The following is a 19,591-nucleotide window of genomic DNA, read 5'->3' on the forward strand; positions in this document are numbered from 1 at the left end:
GAACTCTTTCCACTAAATATTTGGGGAAGCCAAAAGTAGGATCCTAAGCCCGAGATACGTGGGACCCCAGAGCAAGCCAATTCTGTCTGTCCTGTTCCCACAGGGTCTATTTTAGGAGAAAGATGGGGAAGAACTCAAAACATCAAGACACAGGGATTCTCACACACTCTGGAGACATCTGACATCCAGGACAGAAACTTTATTGAGGCATGAAAGCAGCATAGGCTCCTACTAAGTGACCCCCAGCCTCACTCACCCATCTAGGCTGCTATACTCAGCAACAGAAGGGGCCCTTGTGCATCAGGACCCTGCACTGGTCCCTAAAGCCTCCTCCTGGGGCAGATCGCTATCCCCTTCTGCTTCCTGTTCCCTATGCACGAGCACATGAGCTGGGGAGGAGGGGCCAGACTGTCCAGAAGCTGGAGCCCCTCCAGTGTCCTGCAGCCCAGTTTCTGAAGGTACCTGGGTCCCCACAATCCCTGGCACTGTCAGCTCTGGGGTCTCAGGAATGGGGGGCGCCAGGTTCTGGAAGCTGTTGCGTACTCGGGTGATGTAGCGACTGAGGATGCTGGCACCATCGGGAGGCCGGGGTGTCCCTCCCTCCGCCAGAGTGCGCCGCACACCAGCTACCTCGCTTTGCAGTCGAGATACGGTCTTGGTCAGCTCTGTCAGTCTGTTGCCCAGGTCTGGAGGAGGTGGAGTATGGAGGGGGTCTTTCAGAAGATGAGCTTGCCCTGTACTTCTACCCAGAACAGAACCCCAGAGGATGCCCTGTCTGGGGTTCTTGAGGAAGAAGAACTAGAAGAAATGAGGAAATGGCTTATGGGCTGGGAGTCAGGCAGATAGGCAGAATCTGGGGCAGATGAAGCTGATTTGGGTGGGAGAGGGTTTAGGAGATAGAAAGAAGGAAAGTCTTGAGGGCCAGAAAGGGGATCAGGAGTCATAGGGAAAGTTTTTAAGTCATTAGGACATTCGTACATCTGCCCTTCTCAATCTCTCCCCACCCCCCATCTACACCTGACCAGCTCATACCCATCCTTCAGGGCCCAGTTCAAATTCCATCTCCTCTCCCTCCAACTTCTGCTACTCTGTCCTTCTACCTTTCCATGATCCTCACAAAATGATAGGCTCTTTCCCTCCTTCAGGCTCCCACTGCAATTTATGTTTCTCTTAGCTAAGAACTTTCATTTTTTATTTTCTTATTTTTATTTTTAGAGATAGGGTCTCGCTTTGTTGTCCAGGCTGGAGTGCAGTGGCACGATTATAGCTCATCATAGCTCGTTACAGCCTTGAACTCCTGGGCTCAAGCAGTCTTCAATCCTTAGCCTCCCAAAGTGCTGGGATTACAGACATGAGCCACCACGTCAGCCAAGCACTTTCTGCCTAGTATCATGGTTTCTGAAAGCTCCCTATGTGTCCCTGATCTACACAATGTCCCCTCCCTCCAGACAGGACCTGGAACAAAGGAGACCATAGCACTGAATGTTGGTAGAATGAGTGAAGAAATATTCCTGTTGGTCTTTGGAAAAAAAAAAAAAAAAAGAGTGAAGAAATAAGTGAACATGTGAATGAATGAATAATGAATTGAGTGAGTGAAGGAGAGAATAAATGAACACAGAATGAAGACAGGAATGAGCGATTAAGTGAAATGAGTAGAATAAATGCCTGAATGGGTCAGAGGGTGATTGAGTGCAAGGGGCCACATTGTGCAGGTTGCCCTTCTAAGGGCAGAGTAGGATGGGGCCACATTTGCAGGCTGAATAAGGCTGTGAGTTTGGTTGTGGGACATTTACCCCAGTTGAGCAAGGAACAGGTGTGGGAAAGACTTGGAGGTGGGCAACTAACCTTTCCTACGGGTCTCCTCGAACTCGCGCCGGGCAGTCTCTATGTAACGCTGTACCAGAGCCTTGATGACACGAAGGCGGTAGGATCCACGCTCTCCTTCCCCAGGCCCTGCCCCTGCCCCAGGATTGGCCTGGAATGGGAAGACAGGAGGGTGGGAGAGATTCTCCACCCCAGCCTTCCTATAATCCCTGCCCCCACCCCCACCTGCCAGGCAGCAAAGGCCCAGAGCAAAGTCTGTGAAGGCTGTTCTGTCCCTGAAGGCCACAGGCCTAGACCTTGGTCTGCCCGCACCACAGTCCAGTCCAGAAGGCAGAAGGACAGCTGGGGAAAGGCCGACTGTGGACCAGGGTGGGGGTCAGGTGAGGGCTGGGAGGTGGAGTGCGGGGAGAACCCCCCACAAATCTGGCAGTGACGCTGGTCTGAATTAGGAAGGGGCTCTCCCGCCAAGCCAGACTGGGTTGGGGAGCAGATATTGAGGCTAACAGAGCTTCTGTATGCCTGGCTTCCTCTCCTGAGCCTCCACTGTCAGCCTCTAATTTCCCAGTTTGCAGGACTTTACCCTTGGCTTCTTAACGTGTTTTTTGTTGTTTGTTTTTTTTGTTTTGTTTTGTTTTTTAAATATTCAACCATGTCTTGGTCCAGTTTAGGGCAAAAAGTTCTGTCCAGAGGTTAGGGGGTATTTGCAGCTTGGGAGGAGTGTGGCAAGGACTTCTGTTTAAGCTGTGTTATGCAGGGTTGGAAATTTAGGAAATGGCCGGAGGGAAAGGGAAGCCACACAGAGTGGGAATTGGGAACAGGCTCCTGGGGAACGTACCTGGAGAGACAGAAAAGCTGGGGCGTGCGCACGAATGCACGGTAGAGACAGTGCGGTTGAAGGCCTGAGGTGAGCGAGACCAACAACACACAGATGAAGTACTCACAAAGGTCGGGATCGGGGGGTAGTCTGGCTTCTTGGTTTTGCAGCAGGAGCAGCAACAGCAAATGAACCGGAAAATTCTCCTGAGAGTTCGATGGTGGGAAGAGGTTGGTTAGAGGACGGGGCCTAAGGTTGGTTAGAGGACAGAGGGCAGGAGCTGGGTGGTGTGCGTGGGCCGGGTGCTTGGGGGATGGGAGTAGGAGCTCTGAGGTCATCACCTGAGAAGGTAGAAGGCAGCCTTGGGAGAGGGCAGGATGTTGAAGGGCACAGGCAGGGTCAGGCCCTCTCGGAAGTAGGACAAGTAGAGCTTGGAGCGAGCAAATTTCCACTCCACATCGGCGTCATCCTGTGGGCCAGGAGGTAGGGGCTGTGCAGGGGCCGTCTTGACACCTGACCCTCCTGCCCCCTCATCTGCCTCTCTTCCCCGGTCCTCACATCTCTTATTCTCCAGTGCCAACCTCTTCCCTCTCCCCCTGCTTATCTCTGTCCTCGTCTATCACCCACGTCTCTCCACTTGCTTCCTCTCATCTTCCCTTCCCCTCCTTACCTGTCATCTTCTGACATCCAGTTCCTGCCCAGGCTGTTCTCCCACCATCCACTCCCATCCTCTCCCTTCCCTCTCCCTCTCCTGCTCCCCCTGCTTTTCTTTCCCCTACCCCCACAGTGGAAAGAGCACTAGACTTGGTGTCTGGAGGAACAATTAATAATAGCATTACTAAGACCCTCATTTTACAGAGGAAAACTTGCCCAAAGCTACACAGTAGTGGAGGCAGAGAAGGAACCCAAGTGTCTTGGCTCCTGGTACCCTCTTCTTATCCATCCCTTTCTCCCTGCTTCTCCCTGTGCGAAGCTGGCCTCAGTTCACGCACCTCAATCTTCTGGAAGGAGTTGGTGATCATGGCAATGAGCATGTTGAGCAGCACAATGACCATGACGATGGTAAAGATACCATAGAGGGCCCGGCCCACGAATTCAGGCACCAGAAACTGAGGCATGTCTACCACGCTGTGCTCCTCCATGCCAAACATGGTCCAGAACAGAAACTGGAATGTCTCGTTGAAACTGGCATGCCGGGCCAAGTAAGATCAGGAAATAAGGGATGAGAGAGGAGCCTGAGCTCTGCCCAGATGTTCCTCCTCACCCTCCAGGACCCAGCCAAGGGGGTTCTGCTTCCATGAAGCCCTTTGGACGATCCCAGCCCATACAGACTCTTGCCACTTCTAAGCTCCAAATTTTATTCTTTCAGGCAGCCAATATTAGTATTTACTGAGCACATAGTAAGCAGTATCATTGGTGCTAAAGATATGTCAGTGACAAGACAAGCACAGTCCCTGTCTTCAAGGACCCTATGTTCTGGGGAGGGAGTGGGGGTCAGATGGACCCTATTATACCAACACTCCACACTCCACCACTGTGGATACTGCTATACCAACATCTGAGTACTCGCTGTGCAGAGCAGCTTAGGATGTCATGACCTAGTCTAGGGTGGGAGAAAGCCTCTTTGAGAAGCATTCAAGCTGAGCTCTGAAGGATGGTGGGAATCAAGACGTGAAAGGACAAGAGGTGTGGAAATGAGTGTTTCCCAAGTGGGGAGCAGAGTGTGGTGGCATTTGAGAAACTGAGAGAAGGCCAGCATGGCTGGTCTCAGAGGGCAGAGGAGAGAGAGGCTGGTGAGAGGCACCAACCAGACCATGCAGGACCTTGTATTAATATGATAAAAACAAAGGTCCTTACCATGGCCTATGGGAAAGAGGAAGCTATGAAGCATTCTAAGCAGACGGGTGTTGCCTGTTTACATTTGAAAAGATCATGTTGGCCTGGTATGGTGGCTCACGCCTATAATCCTAGCACTTTTGGAGGCCAAGGTGGGAGAATTGGTTCAAGCCAGGTGTTCAAGAACAGCCTGAGCAAAAGTGAGACCTTGTCTCTACAAAGAATAGGAAATTTAGCTGAGTGTAGTGGTGCGTGCCTATAGTCCCAGCTATTTAGGAGGCTGAGGTGGGAGGATCGCTTGAGGCCAGGCATTGGGAGTTGCAGTGAGCTATGATGACACCATTGCACTCCAGACATGGCAACAGAGTGAGACCTTGTCTCAAAAAAAAATCATGTTGGATGCTGTGAGCAAAATGGAAGGGAAGCAGGTGAGAGAGTGGAGGCATGGAGGCCACTTAAGAAACTATTGCATGGCGGGGTGAGAGAGGATGGTGGTTTGGAGCACACTAGTAGCAACTCCTGTGCTACCTCTTCCAGAAAGCCCTTCCTGAACTCCATTCTCTACCCCCAGTGAATGTGTGTGTGTGTCAGTTTCTCACGGTTCTGATCACATTTTCTCTCCTATTGTATTTATTTGTGAATCTGTCTTATTCCCTCTATCTCAGCACTAGTTGAGGCATAGATTCCCACAGTCTTACACTGGTCTCTGGCCTCTGTTCTTCTCTTGTTATTCTGACCCCCACACTGCATGCAGGGTGTTCTTTATAAATCTGACCTCATCTGTTGGACCTCTGCTTGTCAACCTTTAAATGCTCCTAACTACCCTCAGTCCGGATGTCTACCATACAACCTACCTAGGAATTTTAGCATAAATAGTTTTGACTTAATTAGCTGTTACCCATGAATGAACAGCCTGGGAGGGCTCAGCTTTCCCTTGCCACTGTGGAGTGATGCCACCAGCACCCATGAAGCAGGCTGGAATGAGTAGTTACTGTCCCTGGCACTGAGATTCATGGAGAGCTTACACAGTTCCTTAGTGCTGATAGCCTGAAGCCAGTCTGTGAACAAGAATTCTTCGTAAGAACCACGAGGAAGCTTAGACCAACATCCAGAGGCCCAAGTGTGGATCCTTTCGTGTCATCAATATAACTGTCATGCAGTTGCACTAATGAAGAATTTTTGATGGGGTAACTGCTTGGGAGGCCACCTGGTGCATCCTGGCCTGCTGGAAAGAACCAACCTTCCAGCAAGACCTCGGTGAGCTACATGACCTGACCCCAACTACCCTCTCTCTCCTCCTCTCATGGAATTCTCTCCATGTGCCAACCATTGAAGACATCTTGCTATTCTCCATATGTACCTCTCTGTGTTAGTACATGCCCCCTTTCTGCCCAGAATGCCCTGCACCTTCACTGAAGTCCATACCCTTCCAGGTGGAGTCCAGATTCTCCCTTCCCCATGAAGCCTTCCCTGACAATCCAGGACAGGAAGGGGCTTCCTCTTCTTGGCACCCTCGACATAAACCTTCCTTTGTCCTAGCACTCATTATCCCAAATTGAACTTATTTTTATGCACGTGGCTATTGTCTCCCTGAGAATGAGTCTTGTTCATTTCTCCTGTCTGTGCTTCCAGTGCCAGGGACAGGACCTACTAAAAGGAGATATCAATAAATGGGTATGAACTCAATGACAACTAAAAACCTACAATGACTGAATGATTAAGAAAGTGAATGAGGGCCGGGCGCTGTGGCTCACGCCTGTAATCCTAGCTCTTGGGAGGCCGAGGCGGGCGGATTGCTCAAGGTCAGGAGTTCAAAACCAGCCTGAGCAAGAGCGAGACCCCGTCTCTACTATAAATAGAAAGAAATTAATTGGCCAACTGATATATATATAAAAAAATTAGCCGGGCATGGTGGCACATGCCTGTAGTCCCAGCTACTTGGGAGGCTGAGGCAGAAGGATCACTCGAGCCCAGGAGTTTGAGGTTGCTGTGAGCTAGGCTGACGCCACGGCACTCACTCTAGCCTGGGCAACAAAGCGAGACTCTGTCTCAAAAAAAAAAAAAAAAAAAAAAAAAGAAAGTGAATGAATTTTAAAAGTGAGTGAATGAATCAATAAACAATGAGTGAATAAACAAATATAAGAATTAATTATTGGCTATATTTAGGAAGAACTGAGCACCAAATAGAATAATGACTGTAATGGATTATTATATTTTAAAATATCTTTTTGAGTCCATAGTGATATTTGAAAAAGAAGATAGGTGAAAGCACTCCTTTATAGAAGAATGCCAGCCAGTAAGTGTGGAAGAAATGCAGAAGTAAAAAATAACCATCTTAAAACCACCACTGTAATAACTGATTCAGGTAAAAATCACCTATGGATGCTAAAGCCATTTGGTAAAGGATTGCAAGGGAGCAGTTTAGTCACAGAGTCTCAACATACCTACCTGTAACAACTAAATGGGCTTCCCTAATGTCTTTTCAGTGGGGAGGGCAGCTAGTCCAGTGGGCCTCCCCCGCGGGCCAAACTGACATTATGTGCATCCTGATGTGACTCAATGGAAAGTACATGTAATCGACTAGGCTGTGTTCTTGCCAAAAGTGCTTCCCTTGAATCTGATCATGACACAATAGACAAATACCAACTGTGGAATATGACTTAATCTACATTCTTCAAGAAAGTTCATTTGTCATGCAAGGCAAAGAAAAGGTAGGGGAAGTGTTCTAAATTTAAAAAATACTGAAGAGATATGACAAAAAAATATAATGCATGGTCCTAAATTGGATATCAGATTTTAAAAACTAGAAAGACTTTTGGTGGGGGGCAGTTGGGGGAATTTGAATAAGGACTGTATAGTCAAATATTACAGTATCAATGTTAAATTTTTTGAGTGTGATAGTAATTTTATGGTTATGTTCTTAGGAGACATCCTGCACTATTTAGGGATGAAGTGTTGTGGCATTTGCAACTTTCCCTTTTTTTTTTTTTTGCCTCCAAGGATAAGTATCAAAGCAACTTATTTTAAATGTTTCAGGGTAAAAAAAGAATAAAGAAAGCAATAGATCAAGCAAATGTGGCAAAATGTTAACAACTGGTGAAGTTAGGTGAAGGGTATATGGGCATCCACTGTACTTTTCTTTTAACTTTTTCATAGGATTCATATGTTACAGAATAAAAAGTTTGGGGGGGAAATAAATGAATGCATAAGTGAACAGATGAATGAATGACAGAACAAATCAATGAGGGAGTGAGCAAACAAGAGAATTAATTGAGTGAATAAATGAAGGAGGGAGGGAAAAAGGAAGAGATCACTGTGGCTCCAAGCTGTGAGATCCCAGACTCCCCACCTGCCCGTCGTCCTGCCTCTGCCCCAGCATACTTGCCCAGCCGCTCTGTCTCCTGGTAGGGCACATAGATGTTGTTGAGGCCACAGAGGAATGCGGTCAGGATGATCATGAGGATGAACATGAACCTGGCAAGGGTGGGATGTGGAAGGGTGAGAGCAGGTCTCCACCCTGGGAGAAGTCAGGCTTTGGAAAGAGGGATGGGGCTGATGGCCTCCCTGGTTCTACTTGACAAATATTCAATTTGGTTATAATTAAGAATAGAGAAATTAGGGAGTGGGATATGGGAAGGGATTTAAAGTAGTGCCAAGCAGAGCCTCTCCTTTACAAATAATGGGTACTGAGTCTAGGCTGGGGATGGACCAGTCTACAGGTAAGGATTGAGATACTGAGATCATACAACAGTGGCTGGGGAAAATAAATAATGGCTGGAGTCAGAGAGTTCTATGGGACAGGAGTTACCACCAGAAGAGTTAAACCCGAATGTGAGAATGAGTCAGCCTGCAGCAGGGAGGGCTACAAGAATCCTGGGGTAGGGTAGGAGGTTCTCTCCCAAGCTAAACTGCTCCGAAGCTGTTAAGAAACAACTAGGGCTTTTCCCACCAAGAGCACCCACTCTAGTCCTGCCTCAGGCAGAGCATTCCCAGGGAAGCAAGCTGTGATTAGGGTGATAGCCAGGTTTGGCTGTACATGATTAGGTGATAAGCACCAAGAAGACCAGATAATGTTTTGTTTTGTTAGTTGCCTGGCTATTTTTTTTCTATTTTTAGTAGAGATGGGGTCTTGCTCTTGGTCAGGCTAGTCTTGAACTCCTGAGCTCAAGTGATCCTCCCACCTCAGCCTCCCAGAGTGCTAGGATTACAGGCATGAGCCACCACACTCAGCCATCCAGATAACGTTGTAGAGCAGTTGTAGAGTGGGAAGGATCCAAAGGGACCTGGAGTCCAGTGTCTTGGCTTTCCTTAAAGATGAGAAAACTGAGGCCCAGAGAGGGACTATGGAGACAGCAACAGAACTGGGACTGGAAGTCTCAACCAAGGGCTCTTTCTGCTATCAGTGGTTTGTAATCTTTTCTTGGGTCTTGGGCCTGTTTGAGAGTTATGTGAAAGTTGTAGACCTGCTCTGCAGAGAAATGTATGTTTACATTTACACTCCAACTTCTGCTAACAGTTTCAGGGGTTCAGAGGTCCCTGGAGCCTGTGCTTCTGGAGGAGCGCAGGTCAAGAACCCCTGTGTTGCAGCAGTGCTGGGGAGTTTCAGAAGGAGGCTGAGTGGAATCTATCAGGGAGGAGCGTGCTCTGAGCAGGGACAGTACGCACCGCATCATGTCGTCGATCATCTTGCCAATGGAAATCTGCAGAGTGCCCAGCGACTCGTGGGCCGGCAGAATGTAGGCCAGGCGGGTGAAGCTGAGCATGCTGGTGACAGCAAAGAGCACCTCGGCTAAGAACTGGGGATCCTCGGTGCGCCACTCACTTCGCTCTGTGCAGGGTGGGATGAGGGCTGCGGCTGAGAGCCAAGAGCCAAGAAGAGAAGAGAAACTGGGAAGTTCAAGGCCAAGTCAGGGGGACACTCACCAGCTGTGGTGAAGTAGCGGCAGGCAGCCCCATCGGAGGCATCCCGGCAGTGCATGTGCGCAAGCCCAGCCAGGAGGAGGCGCAGTGCAAAGGCCGCCAGGTACAGGGACAGGATGACCACATCCAGGAAGTTCCACCAGTCCAGGAGGTAACTGCGCAAGCCCTCGATCCATACTTCCTTGCACTCAAACCACAGGAAGCCTGAACAGGGGTGGCAGGGGGCCAGGACAGGGTGAGGTGGAACTGTCCTCCTCCATCTATATCAGAGCTAGCTTATGGTGCAGGGCGATCCTATGAACGAGGGTGGGGAGCTAAAACATCACGGGGGGAAGTCAATGAAAGGTAAACATTTAATCACTTCGGGCTGGAGTGGTATTATGTAAAAATAAACAAGACTCTTTGCTGAAGCAGACCTATTGCTGGTGTGATCTGCACCAATGGTCACAGTCAGCTGACACTCAGAAACTGAGTAATGCTGGGAGAGGTTATTTTTGGGGAGTGGATGATTTAAACCAGTTTTTCCCTGCCCTCCACCAAATAAATGTTGGGCAAGTATTTAAAGCAAATTGATGTGAAGGGGCTCCAAATTATCAGCCTGCTCAGGGTGCCCATGTCTCAGTGAGGCCCAGCACCAGATCTGAGGCCCAGCACCAGATCTTGGGAGCTGGACTCCATTAGCCAGCTGATCCTGCCACATTGTACCCTTTTCCATTCCCAGGATACAATTGTGTGCTTTTTCACTCACTGTCCATCCTCTCTGCCTAGAGTGCCCTTCCACACCCTTTGGAAGGCCAGCTGACCTTTGTGGCCCAGGTCACATATTACATCCTCCATGAAGCTTTCCCTAACCGGGTGGAGTGAGTTGCTCCCTGTTCTGTGTTCTCACAGTTCTCTGTTCCTAACTCTGTGACGCCATCACTATGGGTGCTGCGGGCTACCTCTCCATGGGTCTGTCTCCGCTCTACCTGCCCTGAACCTGGAGCCCCTCTAGGGTTGGGACCATGTCCACTTCATCTCTTTGTCCCCAGTGCCCAGAACAAATTAAACAAATATTTATTAAGCTCCTATCATGTGCTGGTGAGATCTTATGGTGAACAAGACATAGTCCCTGCCCTCCCAGGGTTTATAATCTAGTGAAGGACACAGGCAAGTAACCAAGTAGGTATGATACAATGTGGTGAATGCTACGACTGAATAGCAGGGGAACAGAGGGACTGTTAGGAGGGTGTTTAGTAAAGGATCCTCTCTGTGCTTTGGGGGCCAGGAAAGCTACTCGAAGAAAGCAGTGTTTAAGCTGAGACCTGAAGGAAGAGTAGGAGCCAGCCAGGGGAAGGGGCAGTGTAGGAAGGGATGAGGCTCTAGGAAAAGTGAATGAGTAGGCTGCTGGTGTGGTGGTGCATGCCTGTAGTCCCAGCTACTCAGGAGGTAGAGGTGGGAAGATCCCTTGAGTACTATCCTGGGCAACAAATCATGATTTCGTCTCAAAAAAAAAAAAAAAAAGCACAAATGTGCAAACGCCTGGAAACAAGTGTGAATTTAATATGGTCAGAAACTCAAATCAGTGCTGGGTGGTAGTAAAGTACCTTGTGAGGGTGGGGTGCATGCTCAGTAAATGTGTGTTGAATCGATGGCTGGCACCATATTTAACTTATCCATATATTCTCAGGGCTTCAATCACAATAGAGCATCAGCAAACATTTATTGCATGAATAAAAGAGTTTTGTGTCACGTGTTTATAGGACTTTTCTTCCCTCACAGGCAGGAACTGTATTGGTTTCACTCAGTACTGGTCAATAAACGCTTAGTAAGTAATAGGATGAGAAACTTTCCCTCTTGGGCTGTTCTTGTTTTCTTTCCCTGAAGCTTCTGGGCCCAATTTCCTTTCTGCCCTCACTGACGAGCTTGGTACAGGGTGGAGTAGTGGATTTGGTAGACAGGTGGCTTGGGAGTTTGCTAACTAAGCCAGAGCTAAATGAGGGGAGGATAGCCAACGAAAGGGCCACCAGTCCAGCCTACTGAGCTGACCCGCCAGAGGCTGGGTGGAGCTCTAGGGATTCTTGTCAACTGTATTTGCTGAATTGTTTGAGAATACTTCATTCTGGTATAGAATAAAAGAAAACCAACGGAATGGATGAAACTTACGTATTATGTGTAAATAAATTAGTTACCTGGGTGATATGTTGAACAAATAAAGTAAATAGAGCATATGTCTGTGACATACATAGGAAGGAATGGATAGACACTAAATATTCATGACACATGAAGCTTGTAAATATGCATGAGGTGCATTAGGCCATCAGTATTCATCAGATCTTAAATCTGCTACCTACTGGTGACACCCACTCTGGCCCCACATGTCCTCTACCCAGAGAATGCCCATAAAATTCATGGTTGCTCATCATGATAGTTGGTAAGCTACAGCTCTGTCCAGATATACTTGCCATTGTGTGTCTTTCATAAATCAAGTCTTGGTCCCAGGCCCAGGTACCACTTCTGTTACACCCACTACTCAAACCTCAACTCTGGTCTTCTTAATAGCACTGTTATAATGATACTATTTATAGATTTAACCACACTGTATGATTTGAGTATTTTAATTTGATCTGTGAGCCTTTCTGTTTCATGACCTCTGGGATAGCTTGTCTTATCATGTGCTTGCAGGCTACCATTACACTATCTGGTACTGTGGACCAGTGTCTTATTTGTGAGATAGGAATCTCCAGAGTGGGTAGGAACTGATGTCACAGGGCGAGGTCCCTGATGAGGGTGAAGGGGAAGGGTCTGATTGTATGTTCAGAGGCATCTGCAGAAGCAGGGGCCCTCCCATTGGGATGCTTATTGTGAAGAACAGTATGGGGGGGGCCCTAAGGGAGAGTGCCACAAATAAAGGGTCCCACACATGTACCTGTGACCCAAACCATGTGCAGTGAAGTCTCCCAGACACTCTGGCTGCGGCCACGGAAGGTGCTCAGCTGCGTCTCCATGGCCAGGGACTCTCCCAGCAGAAAGATGAGGAACCACAGATAGGAGGCTGAGTGCAGCAGGAACTTCAGCACCGGGATCTTGAGAAGGCGGCCCAGCTTTGGGGGAGGGAGGGAGAGCACAGCTCAGTCCGGTGCAGTCTCTCCTTCCAGGGAGCCCATCTGGACTGCTCAGCCCACATGTGACTCCCTTTTCTCCCATTCTGCAGACATTTATTGAGAATGTAGTATATCTGGGACTATATATCTATTGTCTTCTTCACCACCATATGAGGTAGGCATTATTATTCCCATTTCTTTCAGGAACTGAGAATCACACAGGCAAAGTAACTTTTCCTTGGAGGTCCCTCTTTAAACTCAACCATATTAAAAAATAAATTCATCATTTTCTATCCCATCTTGCTCCTTCTCATCCTCCTATGTCCCCACCTCATAAAATGACCCAGTCATCTGGGCCAGGAACCCAGGAGGCATTTCTTTATGCTCTGTCTCTCATACCCTGTAACAGTCTCCCTAACTCCTACCCACCCCCAAATCTACCTTTCACACCTCCAGTTGAGGGAACTTTCCAAAACACAGAATTGGTGGGGCACTCGCCTCATTAATCCTACAATGGCTTCTGTCTTCACACAAGGCACTTCAGGCCTCTGCCCACTTTTCTACCACTCATTGTTTAATTCCTTTCAGATTCTCCAGTGCTTTACATTCTCTCTCCCTAGGACTTCACACACACTGTTCCTGCTTCCTGGAACACTCCTCTCCTTATCGCTGGCCTGTTGACAGGAACAGGGCTTGTTCTTTATTACATCCCCAATACCAGGCACAAGGTCTAGCTCACAGAGATGAGAGCTTGCTCTGTTACCCAGGCTGGAGTGCAGTGGCACAATCATAGCTCACTGCAGCCTTAAACTCCTGGGCTCAAGAGATCCTCCTCACCTCAGCCTCCCAAGTAGCTGAGACTGCAGATGCTCAGCATCCATCACACCTGGCTAATTTTTAAAAAACGATATGGCCAGGTGGCTCACACCTGTAATCCTAGCACTCTGGAAGGCTGAGGCGGGAGGATTGCTTGAGCTTAGGAGTTCAAGACCAGCCTGAGCAAGGGCGAGACCCCGTCTCTACTATAAATAGAAAGGAATTAGCCAAAACAACTAAAAATAGAAAAAATTAGAGGGGCATGGTGGTGCATGCCTGTAGTCCCAGCTACCCAGGAGGCTGAGGCAGGAGAATCGCTTGAACCCAGGAATTTGAGGTTGCTGTGAGCTAGGCAGATGCCACGGCACTCTAGCCTAGGCAAGAGAGTGAGACTCTGTCTCAAAATAAATAAATAAAAATAAATTTAAAAAAAGATGTTTGTAGAGATGGGGTCTCACAGTGTTGCCCAGGGTGGGCTTGAACTCCTGACCTAAAGTGATCCTCCCACCTTAGCCTTCCAAATCGTTGGGATTGCAGGCATGAGCCACCATGCCCTGTTTCAAGGAAAGATTTTAAGGCCTCCCAAAGAATTGGTAGTTGGGGTGGGATTCTCTTTAGGAGAATATAGGGCTGTCAGTAGGATTCAGGTTTTGGAGGCAGAGGGGCCTCTATTTAAGTCCTGACACTGCTATTCATGGTGTAGCCTTGACAAAAAGAAGCACTTGTATTCCCTGTGCCTCAGATTCCTCCTATATAAAATAGACATGTAATGCCTGCCTTCCAGGCCCACCTCAAATTACTTAAAGGGAACATTCATAAAATATTCATAAAGTGCCTAGTTCAGGGCCTGGCATAAAGCAAGTGCTCAGTAAGTGACGGTTATCATTAATCTTATTCTTTGTACCCGGGATTTGGGCGCCAGCCAGTAGCCAAGGCAGAGGAAGGGCATGGTGAGGAAGATGAGGAAGGCAACAAAGAGCTTCCAGATGGTGGTGCTTCCACGCCAGCCGGCCAGGTTCCCACACCAGATGGAGGACAGAACTTGCTGGCAGATGGGGTGTGCTACAAACTAAGCAGAGAGGTAGCATGAGCAGGGGTGTCACCAGGCTGGGAGGGAAGGGGAACACTGGGCGCATAGCCCTTACTTCCCTGCCACCGAGGTTGAACCACCCCTCCCTTCTCCCCATATCAGCTAGCCCAGAAGAAAGGCAGCTCACCTGTCATGTGACCATGGGGAGACCCCACCGCCCCAGGCCTTGGTGTGTGAAGGAAGAAGCTGAACTCAAAGATTTTCTTAGACTCTCTGGATCCCACATTTTTGAATCTAAGTCAGGCAGTGGTAGGTAGAACTGGGTACCCAAGATCCAGAACCCCCAGGGTTCCCTGCCTTCTTAGAGATGAGGGCACCAGCCTGGATGGTCTTGAGGAGGGGAGAAGGGGGAAAGTGGGGTTTGCCATGTCGGGGGGCCATTATGAAGGAATGCTTTTGGTTAGGCTCCTGATGGGCTGGGTATCTGAGGGTGGGTAAGAGTGAGGAGCAAGGGCTGAAGGAGGCTGGAAAGGAAGCCTGTTTTTAGCCTAGGTGGGAGGGTGTCCAATGAGATAGGGAGCAATTGAACCAGTTCATATTTAAGCCCTGAGAGATCTAGTCTAACCTCGGTTTATGAAGTGAGATACTACAGTCTAACAACAGAAAAAGACTGGACCAAAGTAACTCAGCAGGCCAGAGGCAAAGCTGAGTCTAAGACCCAAGTGTCCTGGTCTGAAGGTGGGTTCCTGTTGGGTAACAGGTTTTCCCAGTGTTGGGGAGAGGTTTGGGGCTGAGATAGAAGGTAAGAAGGGAGGGTTGGGGACCTGCAGGGTCAAGGGCCTAGATAAAAGGGTTCTCAGAATCAGGGTCTAAGAGGGTCTCCAGGGTAGGAAAAGGAGTTGCTTAGGGTTAGAGTGGGAGATGCCTAGAGGTCGCAGGGCAAGGGCTCAGGGCAGGGAGGGGGAGATGGTAGGGCCCAGCTGACCCGCTTCTGGTTGTAGTTGACAGCTAGTCGCAGCCGCGCCAGGTTGGGGATGCCTTCTTCAAAGGCCTGCCCGAGGCACTCAGCCTCAGTCTCGCTGTCCTCTCCCAGGTCGTTGAGCACCGCAGTGACCTCGCTCTGGTTCCGGCACATGCCCAGCAACTCAAAGCCATAGTCCTGGCTCAGCGACTCCAGGGCAATGTATTCAGGCTATAGGAAAGCAGGTGCATGTGTGCCTACCACCCTGTGGACCCAGGCCCATTAAATCAGGCCACCTCCCCCCAACAATGGGCCTGGCCACCTCTGTCCTGCCCTTGTACCAACACTTCCTGTATCTGGTGTGACTTGGTCATTGATTTCTTTCCTCTCTGCCACCTCACCTATCCTTATTGCTATAAAGAGGTGCCTCCTGTGTCACTTTGCTTTTCTGGTGCTGTCTCTACCTTTCACTAAGTCACTTCAACCCAAACCCCTGTGTCAAATCTCCCACCCCTTGCACTTCCCTTTTCTAGTCCCTATTTCCTGTCCCACTTTTACTCCTACTCCTTTTTTTTTTTTTTTTTGAGATAGAGTCTCACTCTCTTGCCCAGGCTAGAGTGAGTGCCGTGGCGTCAGCCTAGCTCACAGCAACCTCAAACTCCTGGGCTCAAGCGATCCTCCTGCCTCAGCCTCCCAGGTAGCTGGGAGTACTGGCACATGCCACCATGCCCAGCTAATTTTTTCTATTTTTGGTAGAGATGGGGTCTTGGTCTTGCTCAGGCTGGTTTCAAACACCTGAGCTCAAGCAATCCTCCCGCCTTGGCCTCCCAAAGTGCCAGGATTACAAGCGTGAACAACTGCGCCCAGCCCTACTCCTACTCTTTATGCCTTTCATGTACTCACTTAAGTAATCTTTTTGAGCACCTACACTATGAGAACCTGTGCTGGCAATTTTAGGAGATGCAGAAATGAATAAGGCAGTTCCTGGCTCCACTTTGTCAATCCTACGCTCAGTTCTGCGTGGGGCCCTTACCCCAGAGAATCCAGGCTAGGCTTTCAGGAGGCTAGATCTGTGTCCCAGCACTGTCCCTCAGGTGGTTGTCACATGGGGCAAGGTTCTTCCCCTTTCCAGACCTCAGCTTCCCTGCTATAGAGTGGAAGTGATAATTCTGCTAGGCCTCCCTCTTAGGCAGCTGTGAGCATGGAGGGAAAGTCCTTTGGAAAGGCGTGCTCTTTCTGCTAGCTGTGCAGTGGGGGCTTGTCACTCTCTCAGCCTTCCACATCTCTGAGTAGGGCAGCATGCTCTTCCCCTAGCTCTCAGAGCACAGGCCATTCTTCCTTAGGCCTCTGTTTTGATATCACTGTTGGTTCCCACCTAGTGATAATCTTGAGGATGGGGACCAAGTCTGGCTCAACACACAGGAGATGTCAGTGGATGAGTGATGGATGAACAGACTGGTGGTATCCAAGGTCCCCTGGCCAGTCCCTGCCTCCAAACTCCACTTTCTGCATCCCCAGTCCTTCCTACACAGGGTCTCCCCTGAACTCATCACCACATGTACTTCTGCTACCTGAGAGCCTTTTTTGGACTGCAGCCACACCTCAACCACCTCCCTGCTCCTCTTCACTTGTGTTAAACCACCCACCTCTGTAGCTAAATTTAATGCTGCTTCTTCCAAGGAGTCTTCCCTGAACACAACAGCTGTAGCTTTCCTGACATCTGTTTTATGGGCTTTGGAAACCCTGTTAGTACCACCCATAGAGGCACTGAATGAGGCTGAGTGTCCTGGGGGTGTCTTGTCCCCCTCTCTGTCCTGCTTGTGATCACAAGCTTGAGAGCCCCAACATACAATGGTCCAGGTGGGAACACAGCAGGTGCTCAGAAGAGACTTATTCTACTGAACATCATCTCCAAGTCTGTCCAGTTGCTTTTTTTTCTTTCTTTTTTTTTTTTTTAATTTTTTTTTTTTATCTTTTTCTTCTGGCTCTAAGGGGAGTTGATACAGTTGTGTCTTTTTTTTTTTTTTTTAAGAGACAGGGTCTTGCTCTGTTGCCCAGGCTGGAGTGCAGTGGTGCTATTATAGATCATTATAACCTCAAGCTCCTGGTTCATGTGATCCTCCTGCCTCAGCCTCCTGAGTAGCTGGGACTACAGGCGCACACAACTGTGCCTGAATAATTTTTAAAATTTTTGGAAAAGACAGTCTTGCTATGTTGCCCAGGCTGGTCTTGAACTTCCTAGCCTCAAGCAATCCTCCCACTTTGGCTTCCCAAAGTGCTGAGATTACAGGTGTGAGCCACCACACCTGCCCAGCTTTTCTGTTTATCTATGTTCTCTCTCCTCTCTCAGACAGACACAGGACTCATGTAGGGTGTGGTTGTCCCCTTGTAAGACCAGGTGCCTCTAGAGTGACTGCTTTCTGCCGTTAGAATGAAATCCCCCTCAGAGTGGGATCCTGTGACACTTTGTCATCAAAACAGAGGTTTCCTAGAACAGAGACTGAGCCTCATCCTCTTTCTGTTGCTTCCCACTTCCCAGAACATGCACCATAGGCCCAACCATGCTCCATAGAGCAACAGACACGGGGCAGCAGGGGCAGGGGGAAGGAAGAGGAACCAACCTTAAACTCAGGTTCCTTGCGTGCAAGGCGCCTGAGCTCGCGGCTGAGCTGGAAGGCAGCCAGCATTGCATCCTCGCTGGCTAGCGAGAGGTGGGCCCTGCTGGCAATGCCACGGTAGGTGTTGATGCGGGACAGGGAGAACTTCAGCAGGTCATAGCGGCGGGCATTGCTGCACTCTAGGCAGGCACAGGAGACAGGGTGAGGCCGGGCAATGGTGTGGCCCTGGTCCATGAGCAGCTGTGCGATCTCATACAGGTCCTTCTGGCAGGCCAGGGTGAGTGGAGTGACACCCGGTGCAAAGCGGGAACCATCAATTGATGAGTCAAAGAAAGCCAGTGAGAAAGACCTAGTGTCTACTTTGCGACCCTTCTCCCGTTCTAGCCTGGCCAGTAGGCGACGCACCGCTGCCGGCTGGTTTGTGTCCACCGCCACTAGCAGGGCTTCGTGGATCTGCCGGAAGTCAAACTTGATGTTGGCCAACAGCACATCAGTGATGGCCTCGTGGCCCAGGCGGATGGCCAGGTTGAGAGCTTCCCTCCAGGAGCGGTCCTCAGCCTCCTCCACATTCCGCAGGGGCCCGCCGGACCCGTTGCTCGTGGCCTCAACCCCTGACTCCAGCAGCTGCTGTACGAGACCCAGTCGGCCCTCCTGGATGGCACCCAGGAGTGGAGGTGGGAACTTGAGCTTTTTGTTTACGATTTCTGTCCAGTTAGGCTGTGGCTGGATGGAGTGGAGAGGTGGGATTCTTGAGTTTCCACCTTCCTTTGCTTTGGGGCCTCCCTCACCCTTCTGCTTCTAGCCCTAACCCTCTATACCCAGCCACCATTATATTCTTCCTTGTCCCAAACACATACTGGCAGAAATTGTCTTATTCACCATTTTATTGCGTAGATTCTCAGGTTAAGGAAGTACCAGGAGTGGGTAGCTCCTTCCTCAGCTCAACTTCTACCCTCACAAGAACCCCACACGTGGTGGTGGGGCCACATGTGGGTATCTTGAGAAAGGGGAGGTTAGAGCAGGTAACAGGGCTGCACAGGGAGCCTAACCCCACATGCAGGCACAAAGGATCTGTCCAGGACCAGCTCCCATCTTGTTGATTTCATCTCCCAGCTGCTCATCCCTCTGAAAGTCCCAGAGCTTCTGTGAAGGGCAGGTCTAGACATGTCCACACAGGAGGGTCTTTGAACTGGGCCTTCTCTAACTCCCTTAGCACTGACCAGGACTCCAGCAGGATCCCAATGTGCTCCTCCTCCACCAACCCCCCAGCTCTGCCCTCCACTGCCTTAGAGGGCACTTCTCCCCCCCAGTGCTGCCTTGTCCCTCTTCTCTGCCAGGCCCAGCCCCATCCTCACTGCTCTTCTCTTCTGGGCCCAGTCTCAGGGCTCCAGGGGTTCTTCTCCCACCCAGAGATGTCTACCACTTGCCTGGCAGCTACGATGCGCTGCCACCCGTCTGGGCCAATCTACTGTTTTATTCCCAGCTAGAAATGGGCCCAGGATGGGGCAAGATAAGGGAGTAGAAGGCCTCTTACCGTGAGAGGGTCCATGGCTGCACCCACCTATGCTGGCAGGGACTGACAGACTGAATTCCTGCTGTCTGCTCCCCTGATGTGCCCAGCATTCTCTTTCCTCCCCACTCAAAACCCCGCCCTGGGCCCTCCTTTTGCAGGACCAGCTGCTCCCCCTC

At 49.7% G+C, this 19,591-nt stretch overlaps 1 protein-coding gene across 1 annotated transcript; it reads right to left on the reverse strand.

Moving 5' to 3' along the window:
- Positions 1–212: 212 nt before the first annotated feature.
- Positions 213–19,507, reverse strand: TRPC2 (short transient receptor potential channel 2). Its single transcript, NM_001374477.1, is given in 13 exon segments — positions 213–686; positions 1,846–1,975; positions 2,766–2,844; positions 2,980–3,107; positions 3,631–3,823; positions 7,856–7,948; positions 9,140–9,302; positions 9,398–9,598; positions 12,303–12,477; positions 14,198–14,362; positions 15,309–15,515; positions 17,906–18,625; positions 19,437–19,507. Coding segments are annotated over 13 exon segments (2,655 nt in total). The 5' UTR covers positions 19,452–19,507; the 3' UTR covers positions 213–300.
- Between the last annotated feature and the right edge of the window lie 84 nt (positions 19,508–19,591).

This window comes from Microcebus murinus, chromosome 4 (genome assembly GCF_040939455.1).
Source record: "Microcebus murinus isolate Inina chromosome 4, M.murinus_Inina_mat1.0, whole genome shotgun sequence".
Taxonomy (NCBI): domain Eukaryota; kingdom Metazoa; phylum Chordata; class Mammalia; order Primates; family Cheirogaleidae; genus Microcebus; species Microcebus murinus.